Source organism: Rhopalosiphum padi, chromosome 4 (assembly GCF_020882245.1).
Source record: "Rhopalosiphum padi isolate XX-2018 chromosome 4, ASM2088224v1, whole genome shotgun sequence".
In the NCBI taxonomy this organism is placed as follows: domain Eukaryota; kingdom Metazoa; phylum Arthropoda; class Insecta; order Hemiptera; family Aphididae; genus Rhopalosiphum; species Rhopalosiphum padi.
The window spans coordinates 53,246,636-53,268,469 of record NC_083600.1 but is presented as its reverse complement, the minus strand read 5'-3'; the positions used below and the strand labels follow the sequence as shown (position 1 = coordinate 53,268,469).

Below are 21,834 nucleotides of genomic sequence, written 5' to 3'. Positions count from 1 at the left end.
TTACGTTACATACGCACACGTTAACCATTAATTTAAAGTTTAAAAATAAGTAAATATAAATAAATCATTTCTCGTCAGTTTTATAGTTCCGTAAACTTCTATAAACTTTTGCTATATCATAGGGGTCTATAAAAATAATAAAAATTAAATTAAATAACACGTAAGTACCTATGTTAAAATATACATTTTAATATTAATGTATTATATTATGTATTATTAATATTTGTTTTTTTTTTTTTTTGAAAAATAATTTTAATAATTTATTATACACCCTACCCCATAAGCCAAAAGGGCTATACACTCATTTTAAAGAAACTATAATTTGTTACGACCAAGACTTTTTCTCTCTCTAATTCCACATTAACATAATTGTAATACGTTTTTAAAGCAAGTACCCTCTCTCACTTTTTCATTCCCTTCTTTCTCGTTCTTTAGACGAATTTGCGTTTAAACTTTATTAGCCGGAATTTCAGAATTGTTTACTTGGAAGTCCTTCGAAAGGAACAATTTAAATAAAAGCACTCGTAAAATGTAAATAGTTAACAATGGTATAGAGTAAAACATTTATTTGTAATTTTAAATATTTTTCAACCGTCAAAAAAATAAGGTATAAAAGGATATTTTACAGACATAATTTCACTAAATTGGATACATGTGTACTGCTGTCCTATATCGTACTTTTAATTTAGAAAACAATTAATGCATATTATATAGCGAATGATAGGTGTAATACAAAATGTGGCTTCAAATTTTTATCAATATCATTTTTTAATTAAATTTGTAATCAAGCAATTGAACAAGTAATATCATAAGTACAATAAAAATAAAAGTTGTACTTTGTACATAACATTAAATGCTTATACAAACGATTAACTTCGTAAATTTAAGAATATGTTTTGGATTTGAAAATACAAATTCATTAAAAACATTTTAAATAACTTAATTCTGTATTTAATAGGATTTTTAATTAAAAACAATATAAAAGTACACCACTAATTTATTTGGGTTTAATAAAATTTAGTTGAATAAAAAAAATAAGTCATTTTATTTAATGGAACGTAAGTTATAACTACATTACAGTGAATAGAAAAGATACATAATATATGTAATTTAATTGTGTAAGAAACAAACAACACTTTTTTGTAGAAATATTTGTCGGTATTTCGAAGTTTTTGTTTTCATGTGGTCAATAATTAAACTATTTTAAGAATTTAGATCATTCTGTAGTACCTAGGGATATATTATTATAATAACCATTATAATAATTATTTTTGTTATACGCTTTTATATAAAAGCATAAATAGATGATCTTTATCGCAATATTATAATTGAAGAAATAAATTATATACAGTATAAAAGCATATTATTCATCATAACTTAATTTAACTATTATTGTTCAATATATACCGAGTATTGCGAGCCAACTAATAAAAACAAAATTAGATAACTATTAATGATTTAATATGTTTCAGTAATATGTTTTTTAGTAAACTAAGTTTGACTAATTTTAAAGTTACAAAAAATAATATTACACAAGTACATACTTAAAATAATCTATGGAAGAATGATTTTGAATAAAATGTATTAAATAGCTGTGCAAATATTTTGGTTTTAAAAAAATACTAACTTAAAAATTAAGCTCTTGTTAAAGCATAATAATCATATGGTTAACATAATTTGTAAAATAAAAATTATGGAAAGAAAGAAATATTGTATCCATCAAAAATAAAACTGTTTATTGATTAATAAATCAACAGCAGTACTTCGTTTAAGCACAAATAATGACCGTAGTATATATTTACTAGTAACATAAAATGTTTTGATGCATACATGGCTGTATATGAATCCAAACATATATAATATATAAATAAACATAATAATAATTACTATTAGTTATATAAGTTTGTAAATGTTTTCTGTAAAATATTATGAATCTTTTCCGACGCGAAATAGTAAAAAAAATGTAGCGCCGCAACATTTATACACGCACGCATATACACGTTTTACGCCCGCCACGACGCGCGACGGCAGTCTGACCCTTTGTACGAAAATTAATTTTTAGCCGACTCCACGCACCATCCGTTCAACCGTATACCACAAAAGAGAAAGATCGGTGCCGGTGCATCGCCGCAACTTTATGTAATAATACAGTAGGGTGATTTTGGGGGATTAATAAACACTACAATACATACAGTGGACAGTAGCTCGGTGAACGACTTTTTGTTCTAAAATACGTTTCATAATTCAAACAATACAATATATTATATAAATATATATATATTTATATATATATATATATATATATATACAATACACATACACCCACGCAAACCAGTCAAATCCAAACATTATTAAAATATGATGTAGTGTGTGTTGTGTGTTGGAGTTTGCGGTGTAAAAGTGCCCGGAGGCCGTTGTACGTTTAATTTGGCGAGTGAACGCTCACTGGTTCTTCTCCAGGGCCCCCGAAGGCAAACGCAGTTTAATTAGGTTCCGGGGACGATAGTCCGATTGAAAGAGAAAGAGAGAAAGTAAGAGTGGGAGAGAGTGTGTGTGTGAGAAAGAGAGAGAGAGAGAGAGAGAGTGAGTGCGATGAAAGAGAGACACAGTGAGAGGGAGTAAGTGAGAGAGAAGGATGAAAGAGAGAAACGCCATCACCGAATCGTCGTCTCCGTGGACGGTTGTGTTTGCATTTAATTTCAAACGACAAGATACCTAACGGCTTTACATTATAATATGTGTATAATGTATATATATACATAAACATATGTAAAGTTAACATGTACTTTATTTATAGTTTTATAAAATACCATAAAATAGTTAATAAGTAAACAAAAAAATGTCACATAATATAAGAATAAACACACCTAATATATTCTAAAATCTAAATAACTGCATAAAAAAGGTAGATATACGCCTACAGATTCCGTAGTTTTCAAAGAATCACAATATGTTTGTTAAACATCCAACATGTGTATAAAATATTTTTCAGTAAAAAATTATATTTGACAATAAATAAATAATTTAATAAGTCAAAACCTTACTATAAAATAAACCTGGAAAATGGTACGATTAGAAAAAACTAACATAAAAGACTACGGCTAACAATTTAATTATATATATATTATATACACATGTCGGTAACGATTGGTGTTCATTTAAATAATTATCATATACCGTAAAATAATAAACATAAAAAATTGAAAAGGATTAAAAAATAGCAATAGGTTGTATAATTGTGATCTAACCATAGGTAAAAACATAAATATATGCAAACATATAACTAAATAACTATAAAATACAAATAATACTTGTTTGATCAACTATATAGAAAAAATCAAATATAAACAAATATACATATAACAAAACTAAACTGAATATAGTTACTCCGATAGTTACTAAATAAAACATTACTATTTCTTTTTAAATATATAAGTACGATTTATTGAACTTACATAATATTGTATAAAATTAATTTTAAATATTAAATTAATTCTGTCCTAAAGATAAAATATGCTACTGAATGTTCATATCACATTAAGTGTTTTTTTTTACAAATGTTTTGATTTACTAGTCATACAGGCTGAGTCAATGACCGATTTGAACCTGTTCCAAATAAATTATTTCAGAAAAAATGTAATGTAAAAATATATATTATGTACATGTACATAATATAGATATAGGTGTAAGGTGTACTATAGAAATTGTCACACGTATTCCACATGACCAAAGTAAAAAAAAAATAGGTTAAACAATATTATATTAATGCTAATCGTCCAATTTCCGATTATCAGATCAAATATACACAAAAAAAAGGGGTGAATAGTGGATAGTAAATGATCTAGGTGGATAACGAGATCTATGAAACTTTCAATAACAAAGACGTTTGCATGTGTAAACGTAAGTCGAAAAAAATTTTAAAAAAATAATGTAAGCCTTTATGGGTTAGTCGGGCAATTAGTAACGACACTTAACAACAATAAAAAAAATGGACGTTCGTGACTTTTGGCATTTTGGCAACACATAACTGGCCCAACACTAGCGCTTACAATATTACACGACGTGCGAGGAAATCGCGTGGCTGATGAACGTGTTTTTCACAAGCTTTAGAGACTACCATATCTGTAGATCAATAATATTTTTTTCATTAAAAATATAAAAATAAATATGTTATACGTATACATTATAATATCCGAGTTCTGTCTGTGAATTTAAACGTCTAATAAAGATCGCAAGAGAAAAACAGTATTTTTTTTACTTAAAAAGACTTATTCAGACATTTTGATAAATGAGGTTTGTTTCACTTCTCGTCAGCCGTCGTCATAACTCTAGAAATCGTCTTCACCGAAGACTCACTTTTTTCACCCTTATACTCATAGGGACAACCCGTCAGTAATGAAATTTCCACTACCTCCTCCACGGTCACAACAAGAGGAAAACGAAATCGAAAGGAATTTGCATAATCCTCGACACATTTCACCAGACACAAAAAAATTAAATATATAATATAAACAAAAAATAAAAAAGGTTTTAATTTCTGGCAGTGAAACATTTAAATTAGATCTAAAAGCGTATATAAAGGTGATTTATTAATACAACTATCTGATATTATTTTAATACTGAAGAATAAGTCATGTATATACAAAAATATATAAAATAATATGAAAAAATCCATAAATATTATATTTATATAGGTATACAAAGCGACTACTTATGTTAATTATTATCACTGGTATATTTTTAGGTTTTTAAATATTAAAATGTGTATATTGAATACATTGTATAAATAATAAGTACCAAGCATGTACAAAAAATAAGTTTCAAATCGAAAAATATTACCTAGGTGGCTATATATCAAAGTAAGAGTAGATATATTACTCAATACATTATTATACTATCAAAATTATTTGTATATAAGTCTTATTAACGCTTAAAGAATATAAGTATGTACATGCCGTTAAATATTCTAAAATAAAAACAATTAATATTTATTGTAACATACATATTAAGTATCATGTAAATTGTGATTCATATATTATTATCATTAATAAACATTGGCCATTGAGGATAATCAAAAATATATTAGATATATATCTGATTAACCAATCTTTAAAATTGTACATGTTTGAATAATTTGGTATCTAGTAATGTATATACAATTATAAATAAATACTAGGTACATTTAAATATAAATATCAATTACATTAAATTATATAAACATATTAAGTTAAGAGAGAAAGATCGATATATGTGTAAGAGGAGATTGGGAAGACAGTAGAAAGACAGAGAATAACACAAACAATATAAGTACAAAAGTTCGTGAAAAAAATTATTGTTACCAATACCATACGTAGTATAAATATCCTTTCTCCATATTTTATAAAAATTATTGGTTCATTTTTCACTGCAGTCATGTATTTCAATATCTACTTTAATAAGGACTAAGAAGGCAGCTAGTGACCAATAAAACGAATAAAATGCCAGAGTAGAGATGGAAATTTTTTTTTAATACCTTAATTTATGATCAGATTTCTTTAGAGGATCGTAAATCACTAGTTTATTGCACGATCGGAGAACACATCAAGATATACGAGTATACAAATCTAGTGGTATATTTGTTATGGGTTATTTCATCATCGTCAATGCGTTAATAAAAACTGACAACTAATAGTTTTTTCTCCCTAAATAACGATAAAGAATTGACCAATTTAACAATAAAACTGTTGCATCAAAACAGTCTACCACATATAACAATATAGTATATACAAATTGCTTGGGAATTAATGAATATTATAGTATGACTCACCGTATATCCTCTGGACTGCAACAGTTAAGAGTAGTCCAAACACCGGTAACACGACCATTGTGATTCAATTATCTGCACACTATAAACAAAAATAGTTTTACAACATTATTACAAGTCAAATTTAAGTTTGAAGGAACTAACTAAATAATACTTATTTTAACTAAAAAGTGCCTGCTCAATAATTTAAAATAGGTACCTATCTAACTCTTTAATGCTATAAAAAAAAATTCAAACATTTTTTTTATTATCAAATGATGTTATTGCTCATTCAGACCAAAATTAGTATTATATAATCAAACTAAGTTATAAGCACCTATATACACATATATAATATATAGTATAACTTTAATGCTTCTATGCTGTATGAAAATTATAAATTATTAAATATAACAACCAAAATAAGTAGCAATAGTAGAAAATTATTAAAACTTCGAAGAATGTAATCATTAGTATCAAAACATTTGTAGCCCATGGCTACACGACCGCAGTAAAGTATATTTTCAGTATTTTTCATTTCACCTGTTACAAACCTCCCCTGCGCGTCCTCGGGCATTATGTTTTCCATCAGATTTAGCCAACAGCGTTTCATTTAACCCGAAAATACATTACATCCCTCTGCATTGTATTACTCTTTATAAATCTATTTTTATGTGGACTCATTTTACGGATGGTTTTTTACCTTCATATTTCATGCAGACCTAATGTACATATAAATATTATACAAACATAAAAAAGTAAAGTAGGTACCTAACGTATTAAAATAAAAATAATACCACGAGCTCTTCAGAGTAAACTAGCGTTCATTTAAAGTTTACTCAGAGCAGGGAGGGAAATAAAAACCTATTCAAAATGTTTCATAATTGTATGTAATGTTATTGTTTTATGTAATATATTATATTTAATATAGTTAATATGTAATAAATAATAAATATATTGGAGTATTCTCTCTTTTTATTTATAGGTATATTTGATTTTTGTTTAATATCTAGTATTTTATGGTTCAAATTGAATACATTTAAAGGCAATCTTAAAGTATTTTAAAGCTGTTGTCATAACCAAAACATTACATTATCTCGTTTGTTCCGGAATAGAAATCTGTCGGTTATAATAACAGTGACCCTTTTACAGTCTATATATGTACGTCTGATCTGATGAGAATCGCAAGGCTGAGGCCATCACTTACTCAAGTGCCATTACCATTTCCACCTAATCTAACGAATCCCATCGCCCTCGTCAGCGAACCTCTTACCACAACCGTCTTCAAAGAGCCCAATCATAATAATCAATTAAGTTATATTAGTGATGTCGTTCTAGTTTGGGTATATAAACTATATAAAGCATATACATTCGCCTTATGAGTAGGTACAGACTATATAGTACGTTAATTTTGAATACGTATTATACAAGCACAATAAAAACATAATATTAATAAGGTATGAAATATAATGGAATTGTGAAAGTTTGAAAATATAATTATATCGTTTATATTCTAGTTTTTTAGAATGCTTTTCAAAAGCAATTAAACATCACGCGCAAATGCTTATTTCAAATTGCATTTACGTCTCAGCACAAACACATAACGTATAGAAATCACGTCAAAATAAAGATTCTATCAGGGATTCTACTACATACTTTATTGGGTACACATCCGTAATAAAAACTATAATTTGAATACAAAACAAAATTTGAAATTACTAATTTAAAAATTTAAAAATTTTTATTATTTTTATACAAATGTACAAACATCTTTTTTTGAATTGTTTAAAGGTATAGCCTCCCTAGTCAAAAATAATAATAATAAATACAAATTATATTATACTTATTTTTATTTTTTTTATTATACTTAATTATATTTACGTGTGTTATGCAAAAAATTAGATTAATTTAGTTTATTTAAAATATATATATATATGATATTAATAATTTAAACTCGATGTACTCTAAATACCTGTAGCAAAATAACTTGTCCTAATCACGCGCAGAAAACAATTAATATGACATATTAGTAGACAAAAATAGTAAGGTTAAATAAAATACTAAATGCAATACACTCATAAGAAAAAAATTGCATGATATTATAATAGGCACTACATTATATATATATATATATATATAAATTTAAGTAAATGCCATAAGATAAAATATTAAGCACCTATATATTATACTCGATAATCCAGTAAGCCCACTAAGTTGTAAATTATTATTGTCAAAAGATAATTAATATTATGTAATAAATAAAAAGATAATAATAAAAATGTTTTCATGTATACATTACAATAATATATAAATACAGTAAAAAAATCATGCACCTATTGTTTACAAATAAAAATAAGCTGGATATTTAAATGGTAAATTAGACAAAGAAAAAAAACTTTTAAAGAATTGTTTTAGTTAAGTTATAACTATAGGTATAAACGTTTAATTCGAATTACATTTTTCATTAGTTGAACAACTTTTTTTAAATCAGATTTGTTAACTTTTTGATAATTTAATTTAAAGGTTTTTATATTAAAATGCCTACCTACCCAATTACTTTTACTAATATCTACACGAGTGAATAATAATATATAATATAATTAACGTAGGTAGAAATATTTTATTAAAAACCTAAAATTAATAAAATAAGAGTTTATAAAGGTAAAATTTATTGAGGCGATAAAATCTATTTTTCGAGTCATAATTTGTTTCCTTATTAAACATTGTACTCGTAAGTGTAGGTATACTAGGTATATTATACTAGATAGTAAAACTCAAAAATACCCCTGCGTTTTCTGAAGAATTTAACAATAAAAAATTTTTTTTTAAATTAAAAAATTTTAATTTTAAATATATTTAAATACTATTAAGTATTTAAAAGTAATTTATTTAGGTACGTGGGCCTGCGTTAATATTGTAACAATGATAGTTGTCTTTCGTAATTATGAAATTATATAGGTGGCAAAAATGTTATACGTGAAAGAAAAACAAAAGAAGATATATATTATGTAGTAATAGATACAAGAAACCAAATAAAGAAAAAACATTTGAACATGCAATATCAATTTTAATTTTTTTTTTTTTTTTAATAGCACTAAATAAATTCAAATTTGATAAACATAAAAATAATGGATTTTCAACAATACATTTTTTTTTAGATAATCATTTAACAGTGGACAGTGAACATTGGGATGGATTTACGTATTAAGTTTTTTTTTAAAATATATACATTATAAAAAAGGATGAAAGATTAACAAACACTATACAAATAAGATATTAACGGTTAGATATAAATGGTTAAAAATTATTACATTTGGCAGTGATTTGACCAACGATATCGGAAGGTTCGAATTTTCTCTTTCCTGTGTAAATTTGTAGCATTCCGTGGAAATATGTTTCATGTTGAGTCAACCCATATAGGAGTGCACTATTTTGCCATTAGGAAGCTGTGTGATATTTTGTGTGGTAAATAAAAATTATGTTCCCAAGTGTCCTTAACCTTTACTCGCGCGAAACAGTTTTTAACAAACAAATTATGGATACGTATAACATGCCGCTCAAGGAATCAACTTTAATTCGTACATATTAATAAGTTATACCTTATTAAGAGTTCAACACAATATCTTATAGTCTCATTATCTACCTCATCCGTGGTACTTAACTAAAACCCGTATAATAACAAATTAAAATACTATTCTAAAATTATTACCACTGAACATAAAATTACTATCTATAGCTTTTCTTTTATTATATAGCTACAATAATTCTACAGCTATTGGATAAATAATAATAACATTTGAAACATTGAAATATATTATTTTAAATTCATGTCTAGCTTTACTATTTAAGTAGAATTATATTTTTTTGTGTAAGACAAATATGACTGATAACTAATTTTTTTTTTTCATTAAGTTTATATATTTTTTAATCCAATCAACATTAGTTAGGTTAGCTGACGTTAGATTGGCTTAAAGTTTAAAATATAAAGATAGGTAGGTATATTTAAACTCAAAAAATAGTACAAAATTGGAGGTTTTAAAATTATTTACTAATTATATTATATATTAAAAAAAAAGTTTTTAAACACTAAGTTTTTTTTGTTTTTTTTTTAATGTAAGCTTTTATGTTGAAAAAGTAAAGAAAGCACGTGGCCAAGAAATACAACAGAACATCGAGTCTAATTGGCCTTTGTTGTTGGCACGCGCTATAGTTAGTTAGCGGTTCTTCACCTAATAGATCACGAAGGATAAAAAAAGAAAGGGAGAAAAATGAGTCTAATTGAAAACACTCGGTTTGTTTGTATTAAGTATATATACCATGAACGAGGCTAACTCGCCCTCTCTCATCAGTGTTACGCTGGAACACTCAGTGTTAATATTGAAGAGTACTTACAATTTTGTCGTATTGTATAGTCTTTTTTTTTACCTACATTTTCTTGTAAGAAATAGAAATCACGACAATAAACTAAGTCATTAAAAAAAGGGTGAAAGACTTGAAATGGTCTAATGTTGAGTTGATGTACTTTTCGTGTGCAGAAGTGACGGCCCATCAAGAAGAAACCCCCATTTACAATCCCATGTATATAAACGTCATAAACGAACCACCCATCTAAAATCACTGTATTGTAGGCAAAGGTAAAATGTGTAAGAAAAGAGTACCAACACACTACACATTCAATTTTTTTTTTTAAATTGCGAAATATTTTTTTATTAATAAAGACAATAGGTTTACGTTTACCCTACATAATTTATTATTTTAAAATGTCGATTAATACATATAATTAATAAATACAAAATAAACATTTTAAAATTTGAATATACCTAAGATTAATATATAATTTATAAGTTATATACATAATAATAAAAGATTCTTCACACACAGATTAATTTTCCAGAACGAACATAAAATTATTTTAATAAACATAAGGTTTCAATGAAACACGGAATTTTTGATTTTATTGGTACCTGCATAACTTATAGGTAAGTACAAGAGTACATCGTGCCTTTTACTTATCGTAATTAGAGCTAAAATAAATATAATTATTTCAAAGAAAACTTAAAAATTATAGTGTTTAATTTAATTTTCTTATAATATCAGAAGTAATAGAAAATTAAAAAAATTAAATAACAATAGTTGTTATTTTTTCCATGAAAAAGTTGTATACTTAATGTATATTTATTATTTGTTAACAAATACCCTAAATAATATGTACCAATATTATACAACACTGTTTTCAACTTTAATTTTTAAGCTTACAATTGTGTTTAATTATAGTACCTACCTATTTATTACTCAAGAATACAATTTTAGAGTTTATCAGATTTTAATCTTAATTTAATAAGAAAAAGAAATTACATCATAAAAAATGATTTATGAAGTACCTAATAGTATTTTCATTTACTAATAAAAATATTATTATATCAAGTTATATTATGATGTTCACATGAAATTGTGCAAGGATAATTTATTTACCTAATATTTTGATTGTTAGAATCTGAATTTTCGTGATACATATAATTTCATTATATAAATGCCAAATGACTAATTATTATTTATATGAAACCTACTCAATACCCTGTTATAATATAAAAAAAATGATTTTACTTTAGTAAAATTATATTATTCAGTGACTTAAATAAAATAGGTAGGTATTATATGAAGTTTGATTTTTATACATTTGCATTTATAAAATTGCACGACAAATAGTTGGTCATAAAAAATAACCATAAAATCACAGATTTGGTAAATAGCTTGAATTTTTAAGACAATTCACGGACATATGTGTAGTTTACCTATATGGGTAAACTTTATATGTTACTTCGATAGCCGTATATATTTTTCATTACATTTATCTTTTTGATCTTGTCGATTGGCATTTCTTTGGTACCTACAGTAGGTAGTTATTGTACACATATTATAGGAGTATAGATGATACTACTACTACTACTTTACAATGCAGACGTAGTGAATCCCATTGTTAAAAAAAATAAGTAAAAATAATTGTATCTTGTTAGTTGACTTATTATTATGGCCGCCATCGAATCCCATTTATGTAGTATATTAAATTCAGATTGGTTTTTAATATCCATACCGCATACCGCTATTGACTTTGTAATATCTATTCTCACGGAGGAACTACAGCACTGCAACAGGTTGCCCGGTGATCAAGCGAAACCAGTTTAATTGTCCTTGGCCTCTAGTATCCCATGCGCGTATAATATACAGTACATAATATTATTTATAATATATACAATATACGTATACCTTTTGATGATATATATTATTATATATTATGTACCTAAGAATGAAGTTATTTTGTATTCAATACAAGCAGCTTCGGTTGCAGATGTAACGCGCGCACACGACCAGTATGATATAATATACCTACACATTAATGAGGACATAATTTTTGGGTAGAAAAAAAAAATACCGGTGGTAAACCGAAGGGGGTTTCCATAACCGCATGGGTGGTCCTATCAGATAAATTGTCATCAAATCCTCGGAATGTAGTTTACAACAGGCTTCCTGCACTAATGATCTCGAGGATCCACTAATTCCCTGGGCTATCTTCGTAGCAAATAGAGTGGTTCCTACGATCATATCCGTAAACTGTCAGCAAGTTTGATTTTATCTTTGTATAATATAGTTACGTGATTATACGTGTTTAAGGTAGAAAGACAGAAATCTTATCTGATGAGGCAAAACATATATCAATTGTTAAAACCAAAATAATGACCAATAAAAAGAAACATAATGGGTATTATTTTCTAAAGAATGAACGTATTAATTTAAACAGTAGGTATTAACTACTAAGTAAGTATCTTCATTATGAGCATATTTTTGGACTAGGAAAAGTTAAGTTAACTTTTTATATAATTAACATTAAAGACATCTACACAAAATTACACAAATATTTTGAAATCAAAGAATATTTAAATAGTATAAAAAAAGTAAGCAATTAGAAAATCAATTACCTTAATCTCGACGTTAATAATGAAAAACAATTTTTTAATACCTAGTATTTTATTTTTCTACAAAATTAACAAAACTCATTTTATTATAAAATATAAAAACATATTATTTTACATTAATTTATCATTCAGTTTTTTGTGTATAAAATAGCACTATCCCTTCATCCAAATTTATTTTCCTATGAAATAGTAAACAAAGAGTCCACACAGCTACTGTAGTACTGTGATTAATAATAAAGCTTCAAACACTACAATTATGGCTGAACACTAAAGCTAAAGGTACTATGATGACCCTAAGGCTTAATGCTATTATAAAGATATATCTTTGCATGAAAGGTGTATAATTTAATATTGTAATGACCAAGTATACATACATACAGATCTTAGATTAGAAAATATGTTGGTAGGTACTAGGTATATATTTATTTTAAAAGAAGATAGAGGTAAAATTTCAATTGCAAAGCCTCTAGTCTACTTTTATAATTGTGTTTGTAAATGTGTAAAGAAAACAACAAAATTGGCTAATAAGTAATAACATTATATTAAGTATAACCTCAGGTATAACAATTAAAATAAACTGTACAAGAATTGTGTTTAGTACTGATTAGTATAGTAGCCAGTAGGTATATAGTATAGTGTACATCTGTATTTACAATTTAAAGAAGTTAAAATTTATTTTCTTTAGCAAGAAGGATTTTATTAAGTTGTGTACAAAATTATTTTAAACCTAATAATTTAATTTTAAATTAAATCTATTGAATAAAATGATAAATGACTTAAATTAGTTAGGTAAGTATTAACATTGTTGTTTCCAAACAAATAAATAGATAAAATTTATCTATGTATACTTTTAAAAATATTAAATAACTAAAAATGGTTAATTTTACTCCAAATTTGATTATTGTTGTGTATCCAAAAAATGTATGAATAAATACCTTAATAATATAATTAATAGGTAACCAACATAACCAAGAAAATATCAACTGGAAATTACTATTTAAATAGAGGTATATATGTATCCTATGTATATTTATTAAGACTGGTGTATCAAGGTAAAACTAACTAAACAAATTGATACATTTTGGTAAATTAAATTATTAAACATAAGAAATTAATGTAATTACATAGGTAGTTAGTTTATAAAATGTACTTTATAGACAGTTGATATTATCTTGAAAAATATATAATTATGTGTAATAAACTAAAAAGAGTGAATTTGGGCAATTAAGTGCACTTATTGATAGACTTTGCTACTATAAATTACTAAGCCTAACCTTTCTTTGGTGTTATATTATACCAGATGTATTTAATTAAATAAAAAATATTAGTAGTTTTAAAAAATATAGGTTATTTACTTTATTTTATAAATACTCAATTCTATATATTGAGTAAGTTAAATGCTAGGTTTAGTGTAAATAAGTTAAATAATTTTAAATAGGTATATACTTAAGTAGGTACCTAGATATATTTCATTATTAAAAATTCAAAAAGTTCTTCGGAAGTACTAACTGATATGATACTGACATTACTTATAAACATATTATTCTGCATATTATAATTTTAATTTTAATATATATTTTTAATAAATAATAGGTAATTTCCTCGGTAATCTCTTATAACTCTGGTTACAAAATAAGAATAAATTAAAAGTATGGATATAAGAGGGGATATACCTATTGGTATTGTATGTCTTTGTTTCAATTATTAATAACAACACTTCAATATTATTAAAAATAAGGACACATAGACATATAAGTACATATAAGTATAGGTAAGTAGCTATACTTTAATATTCCATAAATCTGTTTTCATCTACTCAAAATAGTAGATAATCTAATAGGGGTTATTAGTTAAACATGATTCTTCCATAATCAATTAGTAAATAAACTTTTTACACGTATGCTATGAATGGATTTATTTCTATAGTTAAAAATTGCTGCAATAGAGATATTATTATAGAAATAGGTAGAATCAACTAAGTTCCACAATACTATCTAATGAATCAATATTTAGGTATGGTATATTACATATAGCTATATAAATATAGGTATGTGAAAACAATTTATTTATTTAGATAAGCCATTACAATGGCTAATCTTTCTGTATTATGAATTATGATGGTAGCGAGGATGGTAGGTACAATTTTTTTTGTCTAAGTATAGTAAGTAGGTTAATCTATTTCAACATTTATGACAATCAAAAAAATATCTAGACACCACACAATATAATATCATGAGTTCATTTACAAACAAGTTTACAAATGAAATAATACCTATTTATTGATATTTTTTCCGGTTAGTAACAAAATAATTGTTCAATTTATACCTAAGTACCCAGTTGCCTGTGCCTGTGCAGTGTGCTGTGTATAAAATATACTCTAAAATTCATTATTATTGATATTGTCTATAAACAAAAATTAAAATTGAATATAGGTAAATTTATGTATCTCATAGATATCCACCAAATCTAAAACTTTTTAACTGACTCTACTCAAATATGAAATACTTCAGGCATAATGACATAAAAATAACTACCTATAATACAAAAGTGGTCCTATAAGTACGTAGGAAGACGTAGGCAGTGATGGTAAATCAGAGTGTGCTAGATGAAATGTGTCCCATTTTCTTAAAACTAGGTGATTTGGCATACCAGTATGTTTTACCTACTGAGTGAATATACATCACTATATCACCAAATCTAATTCTATTAAGTAATTTTGAATGAACATCAATGCGACATGAGATGCATGCCACATCACTAGGTAATTGCTATTGTTTCTACATACATTACATTATTCTACATTGTAACCATGATTTATTATTCTATTGAAATAGGTAATAGCTTAGTAATAATATGTATAATCGATGGTGATTGGTGGTAGTTACTATTGAAGAAATTATTATAGATATGGTAAGTTGTAACTACAAATATCAACATATTGTTGATAGCCATATTGACTACCTTATCACTGACTGATAATAGACTTGGACATAACTACATGAGCTTCTGAATTGTACACAACACAAATTAGTAATTTGTAATTTACTAACAAATGCGTATAGGTACATAACAAGATGATTCGCAACATTCGCATTATAAATTATGGAGTTTAATAACTATTGATAGTATCATTGGGCAATCATTCCTATTCTTTTAAATAAACAAATCTGAATGTAGATTTAACCAACACTTATATCACTGGAATGGGTACCTACAATAGAAACATTAAGTTAGGAACAGTTTCAATTTCAAACACCATGTTTAACATTTACAACCATGATAACAAAAAATAAATACAGACAGTACAGTATCAAATAGATGAATATATTGTTTACATCAGGCCAGATATTGGACAGACTCGAGTAGAGGTAACCAGCAGGTACATCGCGTCATTTTCTATGGGTATAATGACATTTGAAACATAAAATCGGAAAAAATCACTGTTACTGTAATTGTAATGATAACAGTCGAAGACTTGTCTTCTTGCTGCGATTAGACAGACAGGTTAGGCTTGTTAGTTCGAGACTGGAGTTCTCTCCACGAATTCCTGACTAACAACAGCTGGAGCTGGGTACACACCTCACGGGGGGGGAGACACGTTTGCACATTCTGCCCCCCATGAGCATCGTTTATTGGTATATCGAATACAATCAATTTAGCACGATTTAAAATATTACGTACAACCGAAACTACACGATTTATCGGAGGCTCTAACTCGGTAGTTGGCCCACTATATTCGTTTATCGACCAATTTGTACCTACTAGGTACGCCTGTATTATAGTATCGTGCCCAAGCACAGGTAGGCACTTAAGGCACCCGATTTACGGGCAAGTGTGTGAGGGGGGTACACATATTATATCGTCTACACTCAATAAGGTACTCGGGCTAGAAATGTTAACAACCGTACTCACTTCGACGGTCATCCGGGTACGATCAATCTTCAGGTCCGCAGACGAAATCATATACAAAAAACCACAGACGGAACACTTTCGGTACACACCGACGGAGAACGACTGGCACTCGTGGTGTGAGATACGCGAAGAGATCCCGACAAACCGACTGTTTTTTTTAAAATTTTTTAACAGGTAGATAAATTCGGGTTACCTACGACGAGCGATCGGTTAGCCACGAACGGGACGAATATCAACAGCAGCGGGACACGGTCACCGCGAAGTTTTGCGGCAGTCACGACGGAATGTCGATTGTCAGGCCACACCGGTGCGACGACGATGAGCGACGGGACGACAGCAACGGAACGACGACGACGGCATGACGTGCGCACGGAAACGGACGACACGGCTGAACGGCCGCGGTAAACAAACTGGCAGTCGGGCCGCCGTCACCACCACTCGGCACTCACCACCGCAGAGGCGCGCGCACGCCGCCGTCGCCGCGATCGTCGTCCGCCGTCACCGCCGTAACCGGCACCTGCAGCTGTGCTGCCGTCGGTAGCGACCCATGCGTACACGGGTGGCGCGGTGTGCGGATGTCATGGAGGAGAAAAATTATTTCTAACCCTCCCCGCGCGCGCGCGCGCTCGCCCGCGAGCGGACAACTGTCCGTCCGTCGAAACAACGATATCCCGTCGTCCCTCCGCCCGACAACGCTCGTTACTTCCCCCCCCCGCCACAAACCCCCCGAAACCGCTCCACCGAACGCTCGACAAACCCTTTGTGTGTGCGGTTTATTTTTATTTCATTTTCTTTACGCACATCTTACTCGCGAGTCGAAGCCGTGCTGCCGTCGAGTTCTTTAGTGCACCCGTTTACGAAATAATAATACTATAATATAATATAATATAATGTTCAAACGTTATAGGTATATACCATATAATAAGGTACACAACTTACAATAAACGTATATATATATATAGGGTTGTACCACATATTAGGTTATAGCGGTATGTACGCTGCTTTATTATGTATAGTATACCTATATATGTATATATATATATAGATATGTACCTACCTACAATATTTCATATACACGCGGACCAATGGTGAATTATGCCATGTTGGTGTAGTGCTTGGGGGTAGTAAACGCACTTATATACCTATATAACTACTGTAGTTATTATGTGTTTAACAGAAATTCCTATATATATATATATATATTATATACCTACCTGCGTACCTATATGTATAATACGCGGACGTATATGCGATATATACTTACCCCTCTCGCGGATCCGTCTAACCAAACGAAACTCAATAATAATAATAATATGATTTTATTGCTTTATTGTATCGTTATATATATTATATAAATGTGAAATGTGTGTACCTACACGATTTCGATATCATACAATTATTATATATATATTATGTATAGGCATTATATATTGTATTACGTCGTTATTATTGTATATAATATGTTATACCGTTAGTCGATCGACCGAAAATCTTATAATATATATAAAATTGTAGTTTTTTCAACGTTGGACAGGCACAAGGTGCCTAATATTACAATGTAATCAACTAGACATATACCCTTATTGATAGTAGGTAATATATGTATTATAGGCAGTAGGCACTCACACCTAATGCCTAAGTTGTGTTAGCATATTATTGTTATATATTATATACAACATACTATAAGTATAAATGAACCATACACTATGATGACTATATTGTATGTTTTTAAAGACATCGTTTTTCGTCAAAAATGCGCAGCTGGATTGGCCGGTTTGTAGTATGTACTTTTATAGTTTATAAAACCCAAATGCGTATTGCGTATAAGTCAGATACGCATTTAGCAGTGGACAAGTGTGGAAGTGACTTTAGTAGAGGGAGAACTTTGTTTTTTATGTTAACATACTGGCGTTAATAATAATAGTTAATTTGATTATTACGATAATTATTAATTGCTAATAACCTTAGCAGTCGAAGACTGTAATATTTTTAAATAAAAAAAAAAAAATTATTTGATTATTTTGATCCTGATTTTTTAATCATCAAGTTTAGTATAGTATGTAATCAGAATGCGTAACAAACGACAGTCTATTCATACAAGAAACTTGTGAACAACATTTTAAGTGATACGCGATGTGTGCAGTCCTACTTTGGAAGCGTTACCCTCGTGATCCGCGGAAAACGATGAGTGGTACGGTTCGTCGACTCCATATAATTATTACGAGAATTGTATTAATGTTAAAATAAAATGTTTACATTTTTGTAGACCTCTGCATGTACCGTACACCACTGTGATTAATCCACACGATGACACGACGACGCTAAAACTTTTTGATTAAGATATTCGAACAACATTACTGATGCGGAGAAAAACCACTGGTATAGTGATTGCGTTTTCTCGAGACTGACCTACTTGGCTTTATTGCTGATGTTATTGGCGAGTGAGTAACCGAGATAGGAAATATGGTCATTGGTCATACTGTTATAGTCTTAAAAGAAAACTGTGTCCGACTATCAAACCATTCTCATTTAGTCGTTTGCGAGCGCATAAAATGTTGTGCAGTGCGATGAAACTTCGGCGAGAGTCGTCACTTCAAGTCTGATAAAACGCGGTGCCTGTTTTCCTGACTATTACAGTATTACACTCCAAGGGAGGTGGCCGGTGCCAGGCTATAATAAGATATAAATCAGTCACAAATGGTTATTTTTCCAGCAAATGTATTAACAGGATAAAGCACTAAATCTATATTTAGTCATATATTATATCTTATTTTTCTATTAATTATTAATGTTTCTAATTTTTATTTTTTTATTTTTATTTAAAATAACTCTGGGTAGCGGTGGTCATTGAAAGATAGGTAAGTACATATTACGTTTAATGATATACATATATGTGAATTAAATAAAAATGGTTACATGGACAAAATATACTACAATAATATATAATATAGTAATACAGAGATATTAAAGTCTCTTGAGTAAATTGGTGGAGGATATAAAGTCAGAGTCCTAATTGAGCGATTTGGACAGTGATTTCGGAAGTTGAGAATTTTCTCTTACCTGAGAATATATAACGGTGAAAACATTAACTATTAATCATTTTTATTTGTCATAATAGCATAAAAATGTTTTACATGTATTTGTTTTCAATACTTTTAAAAGTTATTCATAAAAGTATCAATATTATGATAATGATTGATAGTACATAATTAACATGACATTTTAATTTATTCCCATGAATGATTTTTCAGAATAAATAAAAGATGAATAATTGTATTGACATACCGTTTTTTAGAAATTCATTATAAATATTATTATACTTTACATTTATATCAATATAGATAATAATTTATTATAATAATATTCCTTATTACATTTGGAATAACAAAATATTACCTAACCTACTCTAAAAATACTGTCTAAATGTTTATACTCTGAACTAAACAATCTTAATATTTCGATTTCCATGTAAATATTATTATGAAGTTTTAAAACGTATTTTTAATTTGAATACTAGTCACAATTATCCACAGTCCTAAGATATACCTACATAACTTCAATTTGCATTTAAAAATAAACTCTTATTTCTTAAATTTAAATACATTTTATTTATTTTCCAAAAAAGGTAAAAACTATGTCATAAACTTTGCATAAAATACAATGTTTTAACAGTTCCTATACACAATAAGCAAATATATAAAAGAATGTAATAATATGCAAAATGAATTAAACTAGCTAGGGCGTTTATTTCTATAAACTTTTATAGAATCTAATAACGATTTATCATGAAACTATCTTTAATGAAAATTATAATAAATGTTACTTAAAGAGATAAGTTATTTTACAATTTCTAACAATAAATGCTATATGCAATAAATGAATGTTGAATAATCAACTAATTCAAATAAAACACTATGAAAAACAAATGGTTGCATATAAGTTATAAAATATTTAAAGAAATATATATAAAAAAAAAAGTATTGTTTTAATGAATGTAAGATATATATTATATAAACATATATCAAATTATAAATAGAATCTTAAGTTATTGACCATGTAATTGAAGTTTTATCATCCTTAAAAATTTAATCAGATAATTGACGTTTACTTCATAGGTATAATGGTATAATATAGGTATATAACATAAGTACATTGGTATAATATAAAGGACCGCATCTTATTGATTTGTATATTATTATTTTAATTAGAGTAAATTGTCATTCTTTCGACTAACAAATTAATATATTGTTGTGAACCCCTGTCTGTATGCTATACACAGAATAGGATATAGTTATAATATAATATAATATAATATAGTATAGTGTGTAAGCATATTAACATGTGAACCGATAGAGTGACACGGTTTTAGGGAATTCGCTGTGTGGACAGTTTTGAGCCCGAGCGAGCCCCTACCGTGTCTCGCCGTCTGTATAATATTTAGTGTAGTCCTGGCAGACCATCGAGCAGAGCCTCTGTTATTTTCTTAAGTCTAACAATTATTCTGTGTACTAATTTCTTTTAAAATTGATTATATTAATAAAGTATTAGTGATAACTTAAACACCGCGTATTTATTACTAACGAACAAACTCGGTTGTGGAGACGTCCATAACATTTTTGGTGGCAGCGGTGGGATCCGTAGATTCCAGTTCGTTAAACAATAAGTTAGTCAATGCCGTGTAATTTTGAGTTAAAGTAAATCTATGCTTATAATATAATTAAATACAAGAAGAAATTCTGAAGAAGAAAATCCGAAGTGTCCAGAAAATCTAAAACATCGAAGTATACAGAAACTCCAGTTTACAAGACGACAAGGAAGGGAGCCCGCAGTACCGCTGTACTCGTAGCGTCGCCCAAACTAATGGTTAGTAGCGCACGCACTCACACGAACGCGAATCCGTAATACGAGCATCACAGCCGCCGCGTCCGTTCGTGGTACCGCTGAAATTTATAAGCGCGCACACACACACGCAAACGACGCATAATACACGCGCCGCCGCCGCCGTGTCGATAGTGCCGCCCGAACCGAACGACACTCACTTACGCACGCACGCATTTGCCGTGTATGCTAGTTACGAAACCAGACGTCTGTGCCGCCGCCGAATATATATATATATATATATATATATATGTATATATATATATATATATATATTATAATATAGTACCA

At 28.5% G+C, this 21,834-nt stretch overlaps 1 protein-coding gene across 2 annotated transcripts in view; it reads right to left on the bottom strand.

Annotated features, from left to right (window-relative positions):
• LOC132928300 (uncharacterized) overlaps positions 1-21,834 on the bottom strand; it is a 149,223-nt gene that overhangs the window by 109,041 nt on the left and 18,348 nt on the right. Inside the window, exons 1-2 of one of the 2 annotated variants that reach the window (XM_060992869.1) lie at positions 16,666-17,103; positions 5,807-5,885 (exon numbers count right to left, since the gene is read on the bottom strand). In XM_060992869.1, coding sequence (XP_060848852.1) covers positions 5,807-5,864 — 58 coding nt within the window. In that variant the 5' untranslated portion in view covers positions 5,865-5,885; positions 16,666-17,103. Of the gene's footprint in view, positions 1-5,806; positions 5,886-16,665; positions 17,104-21,834 lie in introns of those variants that run through there. The other variant, XM_060992870.1, reaches the window with a different exon arrangement.